Source organism: Cololabis saira, chromosome 20 (assembly GCF_033807715.1).
Source record: "Cololabis saira isolate AMF1-May2022 chromosome 20, fColSai1.1, whole genome shotgun sequence".
In the NCBI taxonomy this organism is placed as follows: Eukaryota; Metazoa; Chordata; class Actinopteri; order Beloniformes; family Belonidae; genus Cololabis; species Cololabis saira.
The window spans coordinates 1,862,912-1,885,333 of NC_084606.1; the positions used below are offsets into that span (position 1 = coordinate 1,862,912).

General features: G+C 42.0%; 3 protein-coding genes across 3 annotated transcripts in view; 1 reads left to right on the plus strand and 2 right to left on the minus strand.

Moving 5' to 3' along the window:
* LOC133420907 (secretory phospholipase A2 receptor-like) overlaps window positions 1-22,422 on the plus strand; it is a 261,469-nt gene that overhangs the window by 42,163 nt on the left and 196,884 nt on the right. The gene's annotated exons all lie outside the window — the stretch shown is intronic.
* On the minus strand, window positions 2,770-4,295 carry LOC133420594 (tripartite motif-containing protein 16-like protein). The gene has a single exon (XM_061710320.1). The coding sequence runs from the start codon at window positions 4,163-4,165 to the stop codon at window positions 3,224-3,226; it is 942 nt and encodes a 313-aa protein (XP_061566304.1). The 5' UTR covers window positions 4,166-4,295; the 3' UTR covers window positions 2,770-3,223.
* Window positions 10,157-14,391, minus strand: LOC133420556 (tripartite motif-containing protein 16-like protein). Its single transcript, XM_061710252.1, has 2 exons — window positions 13,163-14,391; window positions 10,157-10,859 (listed from the first exon to the last, which is right to left on the minus strand). The coding sequence occupies exons 1-2, from the start codon at window positions 14,297-14,299 to the stop codon at window positions 10,491-10,493; spliced, it is 1,506 nt and encodes a 501-aa protein (XP_061566236.1). The 5' UTR covers window positions 14,300-14,391; the 3' UTR covers window positions 10,157-10,490.

The window sequence follows — 22,422 nt, forward strand, 5'->3', positions numbered from 1 at the left end:
GATTGATCATGTGCCAAATATAATGTTTGAAGTAAGAGAACAAAACTTGAAAACCTTAACATAATGTTTCTAAACTCGTTTTAGCTGTAGATCAACTCGTAACAGGAAGAGCAATATTTGTACCAATGCATGAGCTGGTCTACTGTGATTTGTCGACGTAACTCTCAGTAATCTCCCTCACACCAAAGTCCCACCTCCCATCTGTCCATCAAAGTGCACGGCCTGGTTTGCAGCACACCTCACTCTTGACACTTTTCCACTAATACCAACACAGCTCGTCTCCGCTCGCCTGGACTCTACTCGTCTCTACTCGACTCTACTCGTCTCTACTCATCTCTACTCCACTCAGTCTCAGTCGTTTTCCACTACAGGTCAGTGCGCCCCGATGTGGGTGGGGCCTTAATGGCACAGTGGCCTCAAATGCCGGTGACGTCTTTTTATTTGACAACCGCCGGTCTGAGCGTTCAATCGAGCCTCTCAGGCGTTATTGTTCCCAGTTTCACGGATGCACAGTGAGAGTAGAAACTTCTGGAAGTCTGAAGAAATATTCAGCATCTTGTGCAACAAACGGCATCCAGCTACGGAGCATCAAGACCTGAGATTATGGGAATATGTGGGCTTGAAGAAAAGAGTGGCCATCGCAATGTGGAAACTTGCTACTGGTTGAGCGCACCGGAGGATTGGACATCTTCTTGGTGTCAGCGTCACGACTGTGTGCAGATGTGTGCAGATGTGTGCAGATGTGTGCAGATGTGTGCAGGGGTTTTGTGCTGCAGCAGAGCCGGTGTTGGTGCCAGAACAAATCCTTTTTCCTGACGGAGAGAGGTTCAGAGAAACGGCTGTTTTACAATGAGAACAGTGAATGTGTTTACATGGAAAACTCGTTTGATGGTCTTTCTCCAATTCCTCTTCCTAGAATGTGAGTGATGCACAGCTGAGAAAAAAGTGTAGTCCCTTAGAGTGGGGTGAAGAGAACGCCATGTATAGCAAAGACACAGATCATTCATATATTGTTTACAAATACTTGCTGTCCGCTTGCATTACTGAGCCTGTCCACTCCAGGGTCCAGAACCATGTTGAGGTCTCCTCCGATGATGACTGTGTTGTCTAGGTGAGCAGAAAGTGAGGTGAAAAAAGAGTGAAAAAACAAGGAGTCATCAACATTTGGACCATATACATTAGAGATGCATAAATTCAAGCTTTGAATTTGCAAGACTAATATTAAATATCTACCCTCTGAGTCAATGTGTGTGTCCTTTACAGTGAAATGTACTCTTTTATTAATGAGAATTGCTACCCCTCTTTGTCTGGAGTTGTAACAGGCTGAGAAAACATGCGGAATCTGTGCCGTGGCCAATGTATCTGCTGAAGTTTTAACTAAGTGCGTCTTGTAGTAGGACAATGTCTGCCTGAAGGGTTTTTATCTGATTAAGAAGTTTCAGTCTCTTCGCCCTGTTCCCGGCTCCATTTACATTCCAAGTCAGGAACTTTAATTTATCCATAATCCAATCATTGAAAGTAACATTATATGTAAATGGTAATGTTGCATGAGAAACTGTTGTATGTGTGCCATGTTATTCTAAATGTGTGATATGTGTATTTGTACCAGTTTACCAAACAAAAACAGAAAGTGCAGTAGGGTGGGACATAGAGGGAAAAAAGAAAAAGAATGGGGAAAGGGAGTGAGGTGGGGGGGAGGGAAATAATTCTAATCATAAAAAAATAGAGAAAAGAAAAAAAAGAAAGAAAGGGGCAATCGCAAGTGTGAGCCTATGACATACCGAGACTAGCAGAGCAAGAATTATTAATATGTACCGAAAATGTTTTATGTAGCTATATCTAATCTAATCACCAAGTGTTTATGTAGCTATATCTAATCTAATCACCATTTAGTGAGAAAGAAAGAGAGAAGAAGAAAGTACATTTGTACTCATCCTTTTTAGCAGAGCCAGGGAGTGATGTTGGGATCGCGGTACAGTTGTCCGTTCACGTACAGTTTGTCCACGGTGATAACGGCCCTCGCTCCCTCAGCCATTAGCTTCCTCCGGACCGGGAAGAGGACTCGGCGACGGTCCAGGATCTCCCGGGGGAACTGGTCATTCACGGAGAACGGCAATCCGCGTAGCTGTGGCCCTCGGCTTCTCACCTGCTCCTTCTGCTTATAGTGTTCAAACTTGGCAACAACGGGTCTAGGTCTCTGGGCTTCCAATCTTCTTCCTGCTTAGCGATGGACGCGGGGGAAACGTGATGGAGTTCGCCATATCTTCCGGAAGTTTTATTATTATTTATGATTAATTATTAATAATTATCGTAATAAACATATTAATAACTCTCTAATAACTGAACCATCACCCCCTTTGTGGCACAGCAGGTGTCAAACTTGAGTCTTTAAGGGCCGGTGTCCTGCAGGTTTTAGATGTTTCCCTGCTTTAACGCACCCTGACAGACATGGCTGTGTCCTTAACAGAGTTATGCAGACCTTGAAGTCGAGCTGATGACGACCATGAATTAGAATCAGGTGTGTAGAAACAGGGAAACATCTAGAATGTGGAGAACAGCAGCGCTCGAGGACCCACTTTGGACACCCCTGTTTTAGATGTTTCTCACTGTTTCCCTGCAACTCCCTGATACAAGAAACGGTTCATGGACGGAGCTGTCGACACCTGGATGACAAGCTAATGAGGAAAAAGTCCATTCTGATATCACACAACTTTTTCAAAATGTTTATTTTATTTCAACATTTCATGTCTTAATAACAGAAACTTTTTTTTTCATAGATGTAAAGAAAAAAAACAACAGATATACAAATCTGAGATGTTGGAAAAACCCTTAAAAAACTAAAAGATATACAACTAAAAGGAATTAATTAATCATTTAACTGATTCCAGTTTATATTTACATTTAATTCACTGATAATGATCAATCAAACCCACTCAGAACCCACAACGTCTAAATGTTTAACATAAGTATCATTGTTCCATGATAGTAATAGATTACAGTGATTCAATCTAAGAAATAAGAAATTACAGGTTTTATAATCACCGATATATTATTTCAATCACCAGTTAAAAACACATTTCTCTCTCATACAAGGTCATGTTTTTGTTACTTCTTCATTATTTACGCACTTGTTCATTAAAAACCACAAACTTGATTTCTTTCATCAGTTTAGTTTTTGTTCCAACCGTCTTCTTGTAACACAGTTGATACACTGATGGTTAAATTACTTAACGTTAACAAGCTCAGCTGAATTATCACCCCAAAGTGAAAGTCCAGCGTAGAGCGGCTGAGTGAAGGAGGTCTGGACTCTGTGGAGGAGGGTCATGGTCTCAGAGACGCTGTAGAAGGACAGAAGACCAGCTCCGTGGTCCAGGTAAACTCCAACTCTGGAGGAAGCAGGACCTGAAACACGAGTTTGGATGTTGTTGTGCCTGAATGTGTAACTGTTGGTGTCACAACACAAAGACCAGCTTTTGTTGTTGTATCCAAGTCTACAATCATTTGAGTTTCCTTTTCTGCTGATGTTCTTGTATACGACTGCAACATAGACTTCTTTTCCTCTCCACTCCACCTCCCAGTAACACTGTCCAGTCAGACCCTCTTTACTCAGGACCTGACTCCAATAACTGAATATGTCTGGATGATCAGAATATGACTGTTTTTCTTTCATGTCTGTCACTTTTCTGTTCCCCTCAGACAGTAACAGATATGAGTTTGCTGTGTTTCGATCCAGAGTTATTTTTCTATAATATTTCAAGAACCCAGCTCTGGTCTTTGGTTCTGGTTCTGGTTCTGGTTCGGACAGTAAAACATCCACTTCAGCCACTGACAGTGAGATGTTTGTCCACGTCTCTCTCAGAAGGTCCTGTAGTTTCTCTCTGGTCTCTGACACAGCTGCTGTCACGTCCTCAAAGTACCTGAGAGGACGAATCTGGATGCTGGATGAGAGTGTGGAGCCACTGAGGGGTGACGGTGAGGGGTAGTTGTGGAGGAACTGGTTGTGGTTCTCGGTGTCTGAGAGCTGCTCCAGCTCAGCGTCTCTCCTCTTCAGGTCAGTGATCTCCTGCTGCAGTTTCTCCGGAATCATCACCGGATCCCTCAGTAGATCCAGACAGATCGAACAAGAGTACTTTAGTGAATCCAACACGTTTCCTCTCTTCTCCATTTCAGCTCTCGACTGTAGTGAACGTGTCAAGTTTTGTTTTAACTAAGATGAATAAAAGTGTCTCCAAGTAATCAACACATTGATCCGTAGTAGTTCTTGTATGTTCCAGCACAGTGATTAGTCCAGTCTCTAAGCTGTCTTATATATGTAGTGAGGAACCAGGAAACATACTGACTAAACTCTGTGTTCCTGAGAAGGGAGTGGAAACCAGTTTAGCCTCAATCCAGAGAGGGGAAGGTTTGTTTTTTTTGGCTCAGATGTGAGTCTGCGTGATGGCCTCCCAGCTTTTGCATGACATTAGATAAAAGATTAAAAATCCAGGCTTTTATTTTATTCCAACTAATCATGTAGAGTCAAACTTGGTCAGATATTGTTCCATGTTAATAACTGGATTATCTATTTGTGTAAGTTTGAGGGAAATTTGAAGTCCAGATGATATATCCAGAAAAACTGGTGAGGAAAAAGTTAAGAATTCAATTCAATTCAATTTTATTTATATAGCGTCTAATACAACAAAAGTTGTCTCTAGACGCTTTCCAGAACCAGAACATGAACATAAACATGAACATAAACCCCCGAGCAATTATTACATAAACAATGGCAGGTAAAAACTCCCCTAGTGGGAGAAAAGCCAAACAGTGGCAAGAAAAACTCCCCTTTAGGAGGGAGAAACCTGGACCTGGACCTGGACCAGGACCTGGATCATAAGGGGGGAAGAAACCTTGAGCAGGACCTGGATCATAAGGGGGGAAGAAACCTGGGGGTAAGGGGGGACCCTCCTGCCGAGGGCCAGACTTGGGGGTCGGGGACATCAACAGCACAGCAGGCAGGTGGAAGCAGCAACGGGATGAGGCCAGCATGCAGCTCCCGAAGCTCCGGCCCAATCAGCAAGTCCCAGGTTAGGTTCATGGTCGGGAAAAGGTTGAGAAGGGGCACGGCCAGGAAGAGGAGTCTTGACGGACAAACCTCTCCCCCGCCTGACCGGGCTGTTACCCTGCCTCTCTCACTCCCACGCTGCAGGATCTGGTGTTGTGCATTAAGAGATGCTTTCGCCACCAGCAGAAGATGCTGCACCACGTACAAAAAAAACACAGGCACTGCCGAAAGGTTTTTAAGTGAGCGAAAGGCTCCAAGTGAAATAAGTTCAGGAATTTTCAGTTCAAATTGGAGGATATTCCAAGCAGAGGGTGCAGAGAAACTAAAAGCTTTTTTCCCCAAGTTAGTCCGAACACGAGGAACAGCCAGATGCAAAATGTAATTTGATCTTAAAGCAGAATGGCTTTTAGTTCTCTGAAGAAATAAACATAAATAAACAGGAACTGAGCCTTATAATCAGAGTGATCCAGTGTGTAAAACGTCTAACATTCAGAGAAGGCAAAGCCAGCTTTAGCATACAGCTAACAGTGGTGAGTGAGATGATACAACCAGTTATGAACCGTAGAACTAAGTGGTGACCAGAATCAACCGCACACACGTACACAACATCACCGTAATCAAGAACAGGCAGAAAAGTAGCCGAAATCAGAAACGTTCGTGCTCTGAGGGAAAAACATGCCTTGTTTCTGTAATAAAAACCGAGTTTCACCCTTAGTTTAGAGACCGTAATGTGTGTTTTAAATGTAAGATCCCCATCAATAAACTCTGTGTTCCTGAGAAGGGACTGGAAACCAGTTTAGCCTCAATCCAGAGAGGGGAAGGTTTGTTTTTTTGGCTCAGATGTGAATCTGCGTGATGGCCTCCCAGCTTTTGCATGACTATTAGATAAAAGATTAAAAATACAGGGTTTTATTTTGTTCCAACTAATCATGTAGAGTCAAACTTGGTCAGATATTGTTCCATGTTGAATGAATGAATGAATGAATGAATGAATGAATGAATGAATGAATGAATGAATGAATGAATGAATTCTTTTTTCCTTCAAATTTCACCTTTTTTTGCCTTTTTTCCTTCAAATTTCACCTTTTTTTTCGCCTTTTATTCGCCTTTTTTCCTTCAAATTTCGCATTTTTTCCTTCAAATTTCACCTTTTTTGCCTTTTTTCCTTCAAATTTCACATTTTTTTGCCTTTTTCCTTCAAATTTCACCTTTTTTTGCCCTTTTCCTTCAAATTTCGCCTTTCTTCTGCCTTTTCCCTTCAAATTTCACCTTTTTTTCGCCTTTTTTCCTTCAAATTTCACCTTTTATTCGCCTTTTTTCCTTCAAATTTCGCCTTTTCTTCACCTTTTTTCCTTCAAATTTCACCTTGTTTTGCCTTTTTTCCTTTAAATTTCGCCTTTTTTCCTTCAAATTTGACCTTGTTTTGCCTTTTTTCCTTCAAATTTCACCTTTTCTTCGCCTTTTTTCCTTCAAATTTCGCCTTTTTTTCACCTTTTTTCCTTCAAATTTCACCTTTTTTTCGCCTTTTTTCCTTCAAATTTCACCTTTTTTTCACCTTTTTTCCTTCAAATTTCGCCTTTTTTCCTTCAAATTTCGCCTTTGTTTCACCTTTTTTCCTTCAAATTACGCCCTTTTTGCCTTTTTTCCTTCAAATTTCACCTTTTTTTTCGCCTTTTATTCGCCTTTTTTCCTTCAAATTTCGCATTTTTTCCTTCAAATTTCACCTTTTTTGCCCTTTTTCATTCAAATTTCACCTTTTTTTGCCTTTTTTCCTTCAAATTTCACCTTTTTTTGCCTTTTCCCTTCAAATTTCACCTTTTTTTTGCCTTTTATTCGCCTTTTTTCCTTCAAATTTCGCCTTTTCTTTGCCTTTTTTCCTTCAAATTTCACCTTGTTTTGCCTTTTTTCCTTTAAATTTCGCCTTTTTTCCTTCAAATTTCACCTTGTTTTGCCTTTTTTCCTTCAAATTTCACCTTTTTTTCGCCTTTTTTCCTTCAAATTTCGCCTTTTTTCACCTTTTCTCCTTCAAATTTCACCTTTTTTTCACCTTTTTTCCTTCAAATTTCACCTTTTTTTCACCTTTTTTCCTTCAAATTTCACCTTTTTTCCTTCAAATTTCGCCTTTTTTCCTTCAAATTTCGCCTTTTTTTCGCCTTTTTTCCTTCAAATTACGCCCTTTTTGCCTTTTTTCCTTCAAATTTCACCTTTTTTTTCACCTTTTATTCGCCTTTTTTCCTTCAAATTCGCATTTTTTCCTTCAAATTTCACCTTTTTTGCCTTTCTTCCTTTAAATTTCGCCCTTTTTCTTGCCTTTTTTCCATAATGTGTGTTTTAAATGTAAGATCCCCATCAATAAACTCTGTGTTCCTGAGAAGGGACTGGAAACCAGTTTAGCCTCAATCCAGAGAGGGGAAGGTTTGTTTTTTTTGGCTCAGATGTGAATCTGCGTGATGGCCTCCCAGCTTTTGCATGACTGTTAGATAAAAGATTAAAAATACAGGCTTTTATTTTGTTCCAACTAATCATGTAGAGTCAAACTTGGTCAGATATTGTTCCATGTTGAACGAACGAACGAACGAACGAACGAACGAACGAACGAACGAACGAACGAACGAACGAACGAACGAACGAACGAACGAACGAACGAACGAACGAACGAACGAACGAACGAACGAACGAACGAACGAACGAACGAACGAACGAACGAACGAACGAACGAACGAACGAACGAACGAACGAACGAACGAACGAACGAACGAACGAACGAACGAACGAACGAACGAACGAACGAACGAACGAACGAACGAACGAACGAACGAACGAACGAACGAACGAACGAACGAACGAACGAACGAACGAACGAACGAACGAACGAACGAACGAAGCATCAAGACCTGAGATTATGCAAATGTGTGGGCTTGAAGAAAAGAGTGGCCGTTGCACTGTGGAAACTTGCTACTGGTTCAGCGCACCGGAGGATTGGACATCTTCTTGGTGTCAGCGTCACGACTGTGTGCAGATGTGTGCAGGGGTTTTGTGCTGCAGCAGAGCCGGTGTTGGTGCCAGAACAAATCCTTTCTCCTGACAGAGAGAGGTTCATAGAAACGGCTGTTTTACAATGAGAACAGTGAATGTGTTTACATGGAAAACATGTTTGATGGTCTTTCTCCAATTCCTCTTCCTAGAATGTGAGTGATGCACAGCTGAGAAAAAAGTGTAGTCCCTTAGAGTTGGGTGAAGAGAACGCCAGGTATCGTAAAGACACAGATCATTCATATATTGTTTAACAATACCTACTGACTGCCAACTCCTGTGTCCGCTTGCATTACTGAGCCTGTCCACTCCAGGGTCCAGAACCAGGTTGAGGTCTTCTCCGATGATGACTGTGTTGTCTAGGTGAGCAGAAAGTGAGGTGAAAAAAGAGTGAAAAAACGAGGAGTCATCAACATTTGGACCATATATATTAGAAATGCATAAATTCAAGCTTTGAATTTGCAAGACTAATATTAAATATCTACCCTCTGAGTCAATGTGTGTGTCCTTTACAGTAAAATTTACTCTTTTATTAATGAGAATTGCTACCCCTCTTTGTCTGGAGTTGTAACAGGCTGAGAAAGCATGCGGAAACTGTGCCGTGGCCAATGTATCTGCAGAAGCTTTAACTAAGTGCGTCGCTTGTAGTAGGACAATGTCTGCCTGCAGGGTTTTTATCTGATTAAGAAGTTTCAGTCTCTTCGCCCTGTTCCCGGCTCCATTTACATTCCAATTCAGGAACTTTAATTTATCCATAATCCAATCATTGAAAGTAATATTATATGTAAATGGTAATGTTGCATGAGAAACTGTTGTATATGTGTGTGCCTTGTTATTCTAAATGTGTGATATGTGTATTTGTACCAGTTTACCAAACAAAAACAGAAAGTGCAGCAGGGTGGGACATAGAGGGAAAAAAGAAAAAGAATGGGGAAAGGGAGTGAGGTGGGGGGAGGGAAATAATTCTAATCATAATAAAAGAAAAAAAGAATGAAAGGGGCAATCACAAGTGTGAGCCTATGACTTGCCGAGACTAGCAGAGCAATAATTATTAATACATTAATATGTACCAAAAATGTTTTATGTAGCTATATCTATCTAATCAGCATTTAGTGAGAAAGAAAGAGAGAAGAAGAAAGTACATTTGTACTCATCCTTTTTAGCAGAGCCAGGGAGTGATGTTGGGATCGCGGTATAGTTGTCCGTTCACGTACAGTTTGTCCACGGTGATAACGGCCCTCGCTCCCTCAGCCATGAGCTTCCTCCGGACCGGGAAGAGGACTCGGCGACAGTCCAGGATCTCCCGGGGGAACTGGCTCCCTGTGGCCCTCGGCTTCTCACCTGCTCCTTCTGCTTATAGTGTTCAAACTTGGCAACAATGGGTCTAGGTCTCTGGGCTTCCGATCTTCTTCCTCCTAGGCGATGGACGCGGTGAAACGTGATGGAGTTTGCCATATCTTCCGGAAGTTTTATTATTATTTATTATTAATTATTAATAATTATCGTAAGAAACGTATTCATAACTCTCTAATAACTGAACCATCACCCCCTTTGTGGCACAGCAGGTGTCAAACTTGAGTCTTTAAGGGCCGGTGTCCTGCAGGTTTTAGATGTTTCCCTGCTTTAACGCACCCTGACAGACATGGCTGTGTCCTTAACAGAGTTATGCAGACCTTGAAGTCGAGCTGATGACGACCATGAATTAGAATCAGGTGTGTAGAAACAGGGAAACATCTAGAATGTGGAGAACAGCAGCGCTCGAGGACCCACTTTGGACACCCCTGTTTTAGATGTTTCTCACTGCTTCCCTGCAACTCCCTGATACAAGAAACGGTTCATGGACGGAGCTGTCGACACCTGGATGACAAGCTAATGAGGAAAAAGTCCATTCTGATATCACACAACTTTTTCAAAATGTTTGTTTTATTTCAACAATTCATGTCTTAAAAACAGAAACTTTTTTTTCATAGATGTAACGAAAAAAAACAACAGATATACAAATTTGAGATGTTGGAAAAACCCTAAAGAAACTAAAAGATATACAATTAAAATGAATGAATTAATGATTTAACTGATTCCAGTTTATATTTACATTTGATTCATTGATAATGATCAATCAAACCCACTCAGAACCCACAACGTCTAAATGTTTAACATAAGTATCATTGTTCCATGATAGTAATAGATTACAGTGATTCAATCTAAGAAATAAGAAATTACAGGTTTTATAATCACCAATATATTATTTCAATCACCAGTTAAAAACACATTTCTCTCTCATACAAGGTCATGTTTTTGTTACTTCTTCATTATTTACGCACTTGTTTATTTAAAACCACAAACTTGATTTCTTTCATCAGTTTAGTTTTTGTTCCAACCGTTTTCTTGTTACACAGTTGATACACTGATGGTTAAATTACTTAACTTTAACAAGCTCAGCTGAACCACCAGGTGAAAGTCCAGCGTGGAGCGGCTGGGTGAAGGAGGTCTGGACTCTGTGGAGGAGGGTCATGGTCTCATAGACGCTGTAGAAGGACAGAAGACCAGCTCCGTGGTCCAGGTAAACTCCAACTCGGGAGGAACGAGGACCTGAGACACGAGTTTTAATGTTGTTGTGCCAGAATGTGTAACTGTTGGTGTCACAACGCAAAGACCAGCTTTTGTTGTTGCATCCAAATTTAGAATCATTTGAGTTTCCTTTTCTGCTGATGTTCTTGTATACGACCACAACATAGACTTCTTTTCCTCTCCACTCCACCTCCCAGTAACACCGTCCAGTCAGACTCTCACTACTCAGGACCTCTAACCGATCCTAATCGACTACTAGCTCGTAGACTAGTAGCTCAGGTGGTAGAGCGGGTCGTCCAATGATCGGAAGGTTGGCGGTTCGAATCCCGCTCTATCCCAGTTTGCTGTCGTAGTGTCCTTGGGCAAGACACCTTACCCACCTTGCCCCGTGTGAATGTGTGTGAATGTGTATGAATGTCGGTGGTGGTCAGAGGGGCCGTTTGGCGCGATATGGCAGCCACGCTTCTGTCAGTCTGCCCCAGGGCAGCTGTGGCTACAATGTAGCTACCAACACCGGAGAGAATGTGTATGAATGAATAATGGTTTCTGTAAAGCGCTCTGGGTGCCTTGAAGGGCGCTATATAAATCCAAGTCATTATTATTAGGGCCCGAGCACCTTCAGTGCGAAGGCCCTATTGTATCTGTAGGAATTTTTTTTTTTCTTTCTTTCTTTCTTTCTTTTTTCTTCTGACGAAAGGAGGGCCGTTTTGCCCCCCTAAACGTGCCCAAAAAGTCACCAAATTTTGCATGCAAGTCAGGCCTGGCGAAAAATTTGATATTTAATGGTTTATATTAATGGGCGTGGCAAAATGGCTCAACAGCGCCCCCCGGAAAACTTTGTGCCTCAAGCCCCACAATACGGTTTGACGTACATGCACGAAAATCGGTACACTCCTGTATCATGTCGCAACTAAAAGAAAAGTCTCTTGGCGCCATGGCCGAAACCGAACAGGAAGTCGGCCATTTTGAACATTCTGAATTAATTGCGTAATTTTGGAGCAATATATGCCATTCCTTCGAGAGTTAATTCAGCCCGAACCGTATCGTGAACCCAGATGTGTTATACAACAAAATGTGCGTCTCCATCCTGCGACTACACGCATTACTTTTCTCTTTCAAAAGTGTTACCGTGGCGACGCTAGATGCCAACAAGCGCACCCCCCCTTCATCTGATTGGTCCATATTTGATAGTTCCCCAAAAGGCACCAAATTTGGCATGCAAGCCAGGCCTGGCGATAAATTTGATATTTCATGGTTTGCATTAATGGGCGTGGCCTAACAGCTCAACAGCGCCCCCCGGAAAACTTTGTGCCTCAAGCCCCACAATACGGTTTGACGTAAATGCACGAAAATCGCTACACACCTGTATCATGGCACAACTTAAAGAAAAGTCTCTTGGAGCCATGGCTGAAACCGAACAGGATGTCAGCCATTTTGAATAAATTGTGTCATTTTGGCGAAATTTATGCCATTCCTTCGGCAGTTAATTCAGCCCAAACCGTAACGTGCACCCAGGTGTGTTATACATCAAAATGTGCGTCTACATCCTGCGACACCACGCATTACTTTTCTCTTTCAAAAGTGTTACCGTGGCGACGCTAGATGCCAAAAGGCGCGCCCCCCCTTCATGTGATTGGTCCATATTTGATAGTTCTCCAAAAGTCACCAACTTTTGCATGCAAGCCAGACTTGGCGATAAATTTGATTTCATGGTTTGCATTAGTGGGCGTGGCCTAACGGCTCAACAGCGCCCCCTAGAATACTTTTATCTGCCATAACTTTTGAATGGTTTGACATAGGAAGTTGTGGGTGGTGTCATGGGACTCTGTAATGAGTCCTTAAGCTTCGTTGGCCTTAATTAGCCCCGCCCCTTCTTCTGATTGGTTGTCCCGATTTTCTGTTATAACATTGGAATGGTTTGACATAGAGAGTCCTGGGTGGTGTCATCAGATTCTTTATGGAGTCCTTGACCTTCATTGGCCAGAATTAGCCCCGCCTCTTCTTCTGATTGGTTGTCCCTTTTTTCTGCTATAACTTTTTAATGGTTTGACATAGGAAGTCGTGGGTGGTGTCATGGGACTCTGTAATGAGTTCTTAAGCTTCGTTGACCTTAATTAGCCCCGCCCCTTCTTCTGATTGGTTGTCCCGATTTTCTGCTATAACTTTGGAATGGTTTAACATAGAGAGTCGTGGGTGGTGTCATCAGATTCTGTATGGAGTCCTTGACCTTCATTGGCCTGAATTAGCCCTGCCCCTTCTTGTCATTGGTTGTCCCTTTTTTCTGCTATAACATTTTAATTGTTTGACATAGGAAGTCGTGGGTGGTGTCATGGGACTCTGTAATGAGTCCTTGACCTTCATTGGCCTGAATTAGCCCCGCCCCTTCTTCTGATTGGTTGTCCCTTTTTTCTGCTATAACTTTTGAATGGTTTGACATAGGAAGTCGTGGGTGGTGTCTTTTCTGATATGCTTATGGGGGGCGGTGGCCGTGAGTGCGAGGGCCCGTTCATCGCTGCTTGCAGCTTTAATTATTATTATTAACCAATCAGTGAATCTGTCTGGATGATCAGAATATGACTGTTTTTCATTCATCCTTGTCACTTTTCTGTTCCCATCAGACAGTAACAGATATGAGTTTGCAGTGTTTGGATCCAGAGTGATATTTCTTGAATATTTCAAGAATCCATATCTGGTCTTTGGTTCTGGTTCCGACAGTAAAACATCCACTTCAGCCACTGACAGTGAGATGTTTGTCCACGTCTCTCTCAGAAGGTCCTGTAGTTTCTCTATAGTCTCTGACACAGCTGCTGTCACGTCCTCAAAGTACCTGAGAGGACGAATCTGGATGCTGGATGAGAGTGTGGAGCCACTGAGGGGTGACGGTGAGGGGTAGTTGTGGAGGAACTGGTTGTGGTCCTCGGTGTCTGAGAGCTGCTTCATCTCAGCTTCTCTCCTCTTCAGGTCAGTGATCTCCTGCTGCAGTTTCTCCTGAAGATCTTTGACTCGACTCACTTCCTGTTCCTGCTGGGATCTGACCTGCTGCTTCACATCGGAGCTTCTCTTCTGGAGGAGACGGATCACCTCGTTGAAGCTCTTCTCACTGTCCTCCACTGCTTTATCAGCAGAGACATTAATGTCCTCCACCTCCTGCTGAAGAAGCTCCACGTCTTTCTCTCTGTCCTGGATTCTCTGCTGGATTTGTTGTCGACTCTCCTCCAGCTCCTTCTGCTTCTCACATCTTTCTGCTGCAGCTGAGACTGTTTCATGACCTTTATGTTCATCCATCGTACACAGATAACAGATACTCTGCTGATCCGTACGACAGAAGATCTTCATCACCTCATCGTGACGAGAGCAGATGTTCTCCTGCAGGTTCTTGGAGGGGTCACCTGGAGCAGCTTGTAGTCCAGTCTTCTTTAGATCCTCCACTAACTCTGCTAACATGCTGTTTCTCACCAGAACAGGTTTTGGCGTGAAGGTCTTCCTGCACTGAGGACAGCTGTGGACTCCTCTGTGATCCTCGTCATCCCAGCATGTTTTAATACAGTCCATGCAGTAGTTGTGTCCACAGGGAATCGTTACTGGATCCTTCAGCAGATCCAGACAGATCGAACAAGAGTACATTAGTGAATCCAACACGTTTCCTCTCTTCTCCATTTCAGCTCTCGACTGTAGTAAAGGTGTCAAGTTTTGTTTTAACTTAGATGAATAAAAGTGTCTCCAAGTAATCAACACATTGATCCGTAGTAGTTCTTGTATGTTCCAGCACAGTGATTAGTCCAGTCTCTAAGCTGTCTTATATATGTAGTGGGGAACCAGGAAACATACTGACTAAACTCTGTGTTCCTGAGAAGGGAGTGGAAACCAGTTTAGCCTCAATCCAGAGAGGGGAAGGTTTGTTTTTTTTGGCTCAGATGTGAGTCTGCGTAATGGCCTCCCAGCTTTTGCATGACTATTAGATAAAAGTTTAAAAATCCAGGCTTTTATTTTGTTCCAACTAATCATGTAGAGTCAAACTTGGTCAGATATTGTTCCATGTTAATAACTGGATTATCTATTTGTGTAAGTTTGATGGAAATTTGAAGTCCAGATGATATATCCAGAAAAACAGGTGAGGAAAAAGTTTAGAATTCAATTCAATTCAATTTTATTTATATAGCGTCTAATACAACAAAAGTTGTCTCCAGATGCTTTCCAGAGACCCAGAACATAAACATAAACCCCCGAGCAATTATTACATAAACAATGGCAGGTAAAAACTCCCCTAGTGGGAGAAAAACCTTAAGCCAAACAGTGGCAAGAAAAACTCCCCTTTAGGAGGGAAGAAACCTGGACCAGGACCTGGATTATAAGGGGGGACCCTCCTGCCGAGGGCCAGACTTGGGGGTTGGGGACGTCAGCAGCACAGCAGGCAGGTGGAAGCAGCAACGGGATGACCGCAACTCCCGAAGCTCCAGCCCAATCAGCAAGCCCCAGGTTGGGGTGCAGGGTCGGGGAAAGGTTGAGAAGGGAGAGGAGTCTTGACGGACAAACCTCTCCCCCGCCTGAACGGGCCGTTACCCTGCCCCTCTCACTCCCACACTGCAGGTTCCGGTGTTGTGCATTCAGAGATGCTCTTCGCCACCGGCAGAGGATGCTGCACCATGTACAAGAGAGAAAAAAAAAGAGAAAAAGGGGGGGCCGGCACAAGAAACTACAGGAGCGATGGACAAAAACGATAGCTATGAGATACTTATAATAAATAAAAATTGAAATGGAGAAGAGAGGAAGGGAAGAGGAGAGGAGAAGAAGGGTGAGAGGCACCGCCCAGCGGATCATGTCGGTGCTCCCCTGCAGCATAGGCCTATAGCAGCATATCTACCACCAAGCTATATTTGAGACTAACTATTATAGTCTTGTTCTATAGCTGCAACTATGACTACTGACTCTAACACACTAGAGTTTACACTACCTAGAGATTTACCAACACCAGCTAGAGGTTTACTAAACACTAACTATAGGCTTTACTAAACAGAAAGGTTTTAAGTTTAGTTTTAAAGGTGGAGGTGGTGTCAGCCTCCTTAACCCAGATTGGAAGTTGGTTCCAGAGTAATGGTGCCTGATAGCAGAATGCCCGCCCTCCAAATCTACATTTAGATACTCTAGGAACTACGAGTAAACCTGCACCCTGGGAGCGGAGAGCTCTGCCAGGAACATAAGGCACTATCAGGTCTTGCAAATAATGTGGAGCTAAGCCGTTTTGGGCTTTATATTTGTTTTTTGTTTTTTTTGTTTTGTTTTTTATTTTGGATCCCCATTAGCGGACGCAAAACGCTAGTCTTCCTGGGGTCCATGAAAATTAAAATACATTCATATAAAAGCACAATTGTACATATATATACTTCCCATAGTACTTTACATTTTAAATGTATGAATACATAACTAAATACATAAGTTATTACAATTACATCACTCCATTAACCCCCCCTCCACATCCCACCCACATCATTACACCAGCAACATCACTGTAGTGGTAACCATCACAACCTGCAACTACATTGAGCTGTATTTTCCACACAATAAATCACAAAATGTATATCAAACATATATATTAACCATTGTTTATGTCTGTACCCAAAAATAACCTTTTTAGTTGCTTTTTGAAACTGTCTCTGCTTGTTGCTTTAGTTATGGTAAATGGCAATCTGTTCCACTGTGAGATAGCCCTGTACATACAAGTTCTTTTCATTGCATTTGATCTCGGTAATGGAATAGAAATATGACCCCAGCTAACTTGTCTTGTCCTGTGCTCCGGTCTGTTTTGGGAAAAGGTTATTTTTGAGTAACAGGCAGTTTGGTTGTTTCGACACAGTTATATTCCTGAATAATGTTAGTAAATTGTGTGTTAATCTGTCCTCTACTTTCATCCATGCAAGATCAAAATGCATTTGGTCATCACCCTTTCTCATAGAACACCCGAGTGCAAGGCGAGCTGCTCTATTCTGCACTATCTGAAGTTTGTTTATATTTTTTTTCGCTGCACTTGACCAGATAACTGAGCAGTAGTCAAGGTGTGATAATACCAAAGTTTGAATAACCTGTCGGAGTGTAATTACACAGGACCTGAAGCTCTTTGCAAACAGCACCTTCTTAAACATAAACCTTTTTTTTACATAAAAAACATGCTCTCTCTCGTCACTCGTCCTTTTTTGGTGTACAAAAAACACAATCGCCGCCTCCGTTTTCCGACACTCATGCATCTAAAGCTGTTTTTCTGGGTTTTTTCGCTTTCTCTTCCCCTCTACAATCCCAATGAAGATGATAACATCCCTCAGCTCTTCAATCACTTTGCTCCTCTCGCTGAACTCTCCGACGACTTAATGTCCTCTCTTCTTCATGCTCCCGAAGTTAAACTTTCATCCAAACGCTGCCTCTCACCCAGCAGTTGCAATTCCCGAGATAGCTCTCCCACTGTTAAACGTCCCCGACTTTTAGCTCCAGCATCTGCGTGCAGTAGTCCCAGGGTAAACAACACTCGTGCACTTGCTGGCACTGATACAGCCAACGCCCCCTTATCTGACCGTGAACCCGCCTCCTCCCAAGGTGCTAACGTAGCTAACACAGCTTGCCCGGTTAATCGCCAGCTCTCTCCTAAACTCGCCAAATACAGTAGCACTGAATACACTGACACAGCAGAAGTCCTGGTTTTAGGCGACTCTATTGTCAGATATGTTAAACTTCCGGGCGCTGTTACCTACTGTCTTTCTGGTGGAAAAGTAGCTGATTTAATTGAGCTCTCGCCAACACTGATTGACCTCCACCCCTCGGTCCATACAGTCATATTGCATTGCGGGGTGAATGACGTTATGTCCTCCAGACAATCAATCAAGCTGCAGCATGACATTGAATCGCTGGCCTTAACTATTGAGAGTTTGGGAAAACGCTGCATTCTATCTGGTCCCCTACCAACCTTATCGGCTGGATCTGAGCGCTTCAGCCGTCTCTTTGGCCTCCATCAGTGGTTAGATTATTTCTGCACAGCAACAGGCTATGGTTTTATCAGTAATTTTGATTCATTCTGGACTAAAAATTATCTCTATAAATCTGATGGCCTACACCCAAACCATAAGGGAACCAGGAAACTCACATCAAACTTTATCAACTTCATAGCCTCTAACCTGTCCTGACTCACCTCCCAGCATGACCCAAAGAAATTCACTTTGACACCCAATTCTGTTAGAGAGGGTCCTGCTACCTCATGGCCTGCCTTAACTCATTCAAATAAAACCTTCAATAACAGTTATAGTGTCCCAGAGCAACCCTGCAGCATGGTTAATAACTTGCATTACCATGTCAGTTACATTCCTGTAAGCATAAACCACAGGCCTCACAACCCTCCCTCCTACAGAAGTGCCAATCATGAAGTGCTATCTCACATCCAATGTCAGCCCAGTTCTGTACCTCCTCCTCCTCCCTTGCCTGTCACCTTTAGTCTTTTTAATGTTCGTTCGTTAGGGAACAAAACATTTATCTGCAACGATTTTATTACCGCCCATAATATTGACTTTTTTATGATTACTGAATCTTGGTTGGCAACAGATGACACTGTGCCACTTGTTGAAACAGCTCCCCCTGGCTTCTTGTATTTTAACAAACCCAGGGCCTCAGGCAGGGGTGGTGGAGTGGTAGTGTTTTATAAAAACAGTTTTAAATGCTCAATGATTGATCTTGGTGTGTTTCTATCTTTTGAGTATTTGTGCTTTCTTTTACGAGGCTCGTCTGAAACGCTATGTGTTTTAGTTTACAGGCCACCAAATTCCTCTGGTTTTATTAATGAATTTTATGAAATGCTCTCCATTATCATGCCAAAACACAAAGATATCTTGCTTTTAGGTGATTTTAACATTCATGTGTGCTGCCCTAACAATGTTTTAGCTACCGATTTCTTAAAATTACTTCATACTTTTAACCTTTCTCGTGCTCTGACAGGACCTACGCACAATAAGGGACATGTTCTTGACCTAGTTTTATATCATGGCATTCTAATGAGTGATGTTGTATGCCTAGAGAGTGTGGTTTCTGATCATAAATCACTTCATTTTCATACTTACGTTCAGAATATTAACAACAATAACAACACTATTCCTTCATACTCTCGCACATTTAACTCTACTTCAGCTGCTAAATTTTATGATGCCTTTGCCTCTGCTGACCTTGGTTTTAACTCTTCTGTGAATATTAATGATGCCACTACTAATTTTAATTCAACATGTAAAAATATTCTGGATCTTGTGGCTCCTTTAAAAATCAAAAAATATAAAACCACACCTCAGCCTTGGCTAACAAATGATATCAGATCAGTGAAACAGTTGTGTCGTAGAGCTGAAAGAAAATGGAAGGTTTCCAAAAAGCCTGCAGACCACCAAATTTTAAGAGATTTAATGAAGACTTTTAATTCCGCAGTGAAATTGGCAAGAGAAAAATATTATAATGACCTCATCAACAACCATAAATCTAATCCCAGACTCCTTTTCAATGTAGTAAACTGTACTTCAAGCCCACCTCCTGCCATTATTGAACCGTCAACTGACAAATGTGAACAGTTTCATTCTTTCTTTGTAGATAAAATCAAAAACATCCGAAACAATATCTCACTTACTGTCCTGCCTGTCTCTGAACCCTCTCCTCCTAGCATCAATCGTACCTTAAATTCCTTTGACCTTCTTACAATAGAAAATATCACTGAAAAAATTTCCAAAATGAAAAACTCAACTTGCTCTCTCGATGTCATTCCTACCCATTTCCTAAAAGAAACCCTTGCCATAACCTGTCCAATTCTGATGGAACTATTCAACTCATCGCTCTCATCTGGTCTTGTTCCTGATTATTTCAAAATGGCAGTCATACATCCTCTCCTTAAAAAACCCTCACTAGACCCAGATATCCTCAATAACTTCCGGCCAATCTCAAAACTACCATTTATCGCTAAAGTTTTAGAAAAAGTAGTGGCAGATCAAATTATTTCTTTTATGAACGGTAATGACCTCTTCGAGAGATTTCAGTCGGGTTTTAGAGCAGGTTTTAGCACAGAAACGGCACTTCTTAAGGTTTTAAATGATCTTCTTTTAGCAGCTGATCATGGTCAACACTCTGTTCTACTCCTGTTGGATCTATCTGCGGCTTTTGACACTGTTGATCATAATATTTTAATTGAGCGTCTTAAAAATTGGGTGGGCATTTCAGGGTTGGTTTTAGATTGGTTCCGTTCTTATCTGTCCGAAAGGTCTTTCTGTGTAGAAATTGGTCATTTTCAGTCATCTTCATCACCATTAGATTATGGAGTTCCTCAAGGTTCTGTTCTCGGTCCATTACTGTTCTCCATTTACATGCTTCCTCTAGGTCATATTATTACAAAACACAATATTAAATACCATTTCTATGCCGATGATACACAATTATACCTTTCCTTTGATAATAGCAACTCCAATCAACTAAATAACCTCCACATGTGCATTGCAGATATCTATAACTGGATGGCATCAAACTTTTTACAATTTAACTCAGAGAAGACAGAAATCCTCATCATAGGCCCAGACTCATCACAAAATCATATTTCTTCCCATCTTGGTCCCCTTTCATCCAACATCACCACTTCTTGTAGAAACCTCGGTATTATTTTTGACAAACACCTCAATTTCGACCAGCATATAAATTCCGTTGTCCAATCATGCTTCTTCCATCTTAGAAAAATATCCAAAATCAGGTCATTTCTTTCATCTAAAAACTTAGAGACAGTTATACATGCATTTATTTCATCCCGGTTAGATTACTGCAATTCACTTTTTTCATGCCTCACTCAGCAAAATCTAAATAAACTACAGTTAATTCAAAATGCAGCAGCCAGACTCATTACCCGGTCCAACAGGAGAGAACACATCACACCAATTTTAAAGTCCCTTCACTGGCTCCCAGTCCGTTTTAGAGTGGATTTTAAAATTTTAATTATTACTTTTAAGGCTCGTATGGGGCTAGCTCCTGATTACATAGCTGACCTCCTGACCCCATACGAGCCTGAACGCACCCTGAGATCCTCTGGTGGGTCATTCCTGGCCATTCCTTGGTCCAACTTAAAGACCAAGGGTGACCGGGCCTTTTCTGTTTTAGCCCCTCGCTTATGGAACGACCTGCCGGAGGAGATCAGGGTAGCTAACACACTGTCTTCTTTTAAGTCACTTTTAAAAACTCACTATTTTAGACTTGCGTTTAACTGATTGTATTATTTGTCTGTTTTTATCTCTCAATTGTGTCTTAATTGTACTAATTGTTTGTTTCCTGTTTTTAATTGCATGTAAAGCACTTTGTGACTTGGTTTGGAAAAGTGCTCTATAAATAAAGGTATTATTATTATTATGTTCTTTCAGCTGTTCATGATCCAAGTTCATCATTGCGTTCAGGAACTCTCTCTTTGCACCTACAAAGTTGGTGCCTTGATCACACCTCAGCTGTCTTATTCTTCTGCGTATTGCAATAAATGCACGTAATGCATTGATAAAAGCATCTGTTGTGAGATCATCCAGCATTTCAATATGTATAGCTCTTGAGCACATACAAGTGAAAAGAAGACCATACATCTTCAGTTCCTTTCTGGCTTCCTTCACATAAAACGGTCCAAAGCAATCTATGCCACAATATGTGAATGGAGGTGTCGTGTCCATTCTGTCTTCTGGCAAATCTGCCATCTTTGGGTCTTGTGTGTTCCTTCTATACCTTCTACACATTGTGCACTTGTAAATGTGTGAGGCAACTGCACTGCTGCATCCTATGATCCAGATTCCTTTGGATCGCAACTCATTAGCAGTTATCCCTCTTCCTTGATGATGCACCTTCTCGTGGTGATACTTGTAAAGCCGGGCATACACTGTGCGATTATCGGCTCGTTTTGAGCCGATTTTCCAGTCGTGCGACTTTTTTTTGATCGGGCCCGATTTTGACCCAATCGTTGCTCGTGCCTCGTGCAGTGTACGTGGGGTAACGACGAGAGATTAACACCTCACGACGAGCTCCCGATCATAAATCGTGAGGTCGCAAGAAAATCAAGCATGTTTGAAATCCTGGTCGCTCCTCGTGAAGGAATCACAGGTGAAGCAGCTACGACCCGATTTGACTCATCCTTTCACAGAGAGCATGCGCAATCTCTGATTTCACCTTAAAAACTATTATTTGTAGTTTAAGTGTTGCAAATTCACATTACAAATCATGTTTTAATAGCAAAAAAAAGACCGCATTTCCACGTACGGTGCGGGTCGCCGCGTACCCTGCGCCGTAGGCTCTGCGTTGGTGTAACGCGGAACCATAAATCAGCCTTCAGTGTGTGCGCTGTCTGCTGTAGGCCGTCAGGTCACCCACCTTTTCGTTTCATCTCGTTCCCACCTCCTGCGTGTAAATTCTTTTCACTTTAAAAAAAGAGCTATTTATGTTAAGCATAGGATAAAAGTTTGAACTCAGATTTTTGGGAAGTATTTTCAAGATCGTTATTTTAATAGCGGGACTATTTCCAGCGGCGCCGGTGTCGAGGAGCGCTTCGGACGCGTCACGTGATCGCGCTGGACCAATAACAGCGGCCCCTGATGTAAACAAACCTGACGTCATACAATGTTGGCGCAACCTCGTCTTCCCAAATATGTAGAAAATACAATATAATGAGCCGAAAAGTGCACAAAAATGACTAAAACAGTGTTATATGAGGCCACAATGAAGATGAATTATAAACTAAAGTGAAATAATAAAAATCGCCCATAATG

What these genes read in the sequence shown, in the direction of transcription:
- LOC133420556 (XM_061710252.1), bottom strand. Translation starts at nt 14,299, where the DNA reads ATGGAGAAGAGAGGAAACGTGTTGGATTCACTAATGTACTCTTGTTCG. An exon ending in TAATAATAATAATTAAAGCT is followed by an intron (nt 10,860 to 13,162) that starts GCAAGCAGCGAT and finishes CTGAGTAGTGAG; the next exon opens with AGTCTGACTGGACGGTGTTA.
- LOC133420594 (XM_061710320.1), bottom strand. Translation starts at nt 4,165, where the DNA reads ATGGAGAAGAGAGGAAACGTGTTGGATTCACTAAAGTACTCTTGTTCG.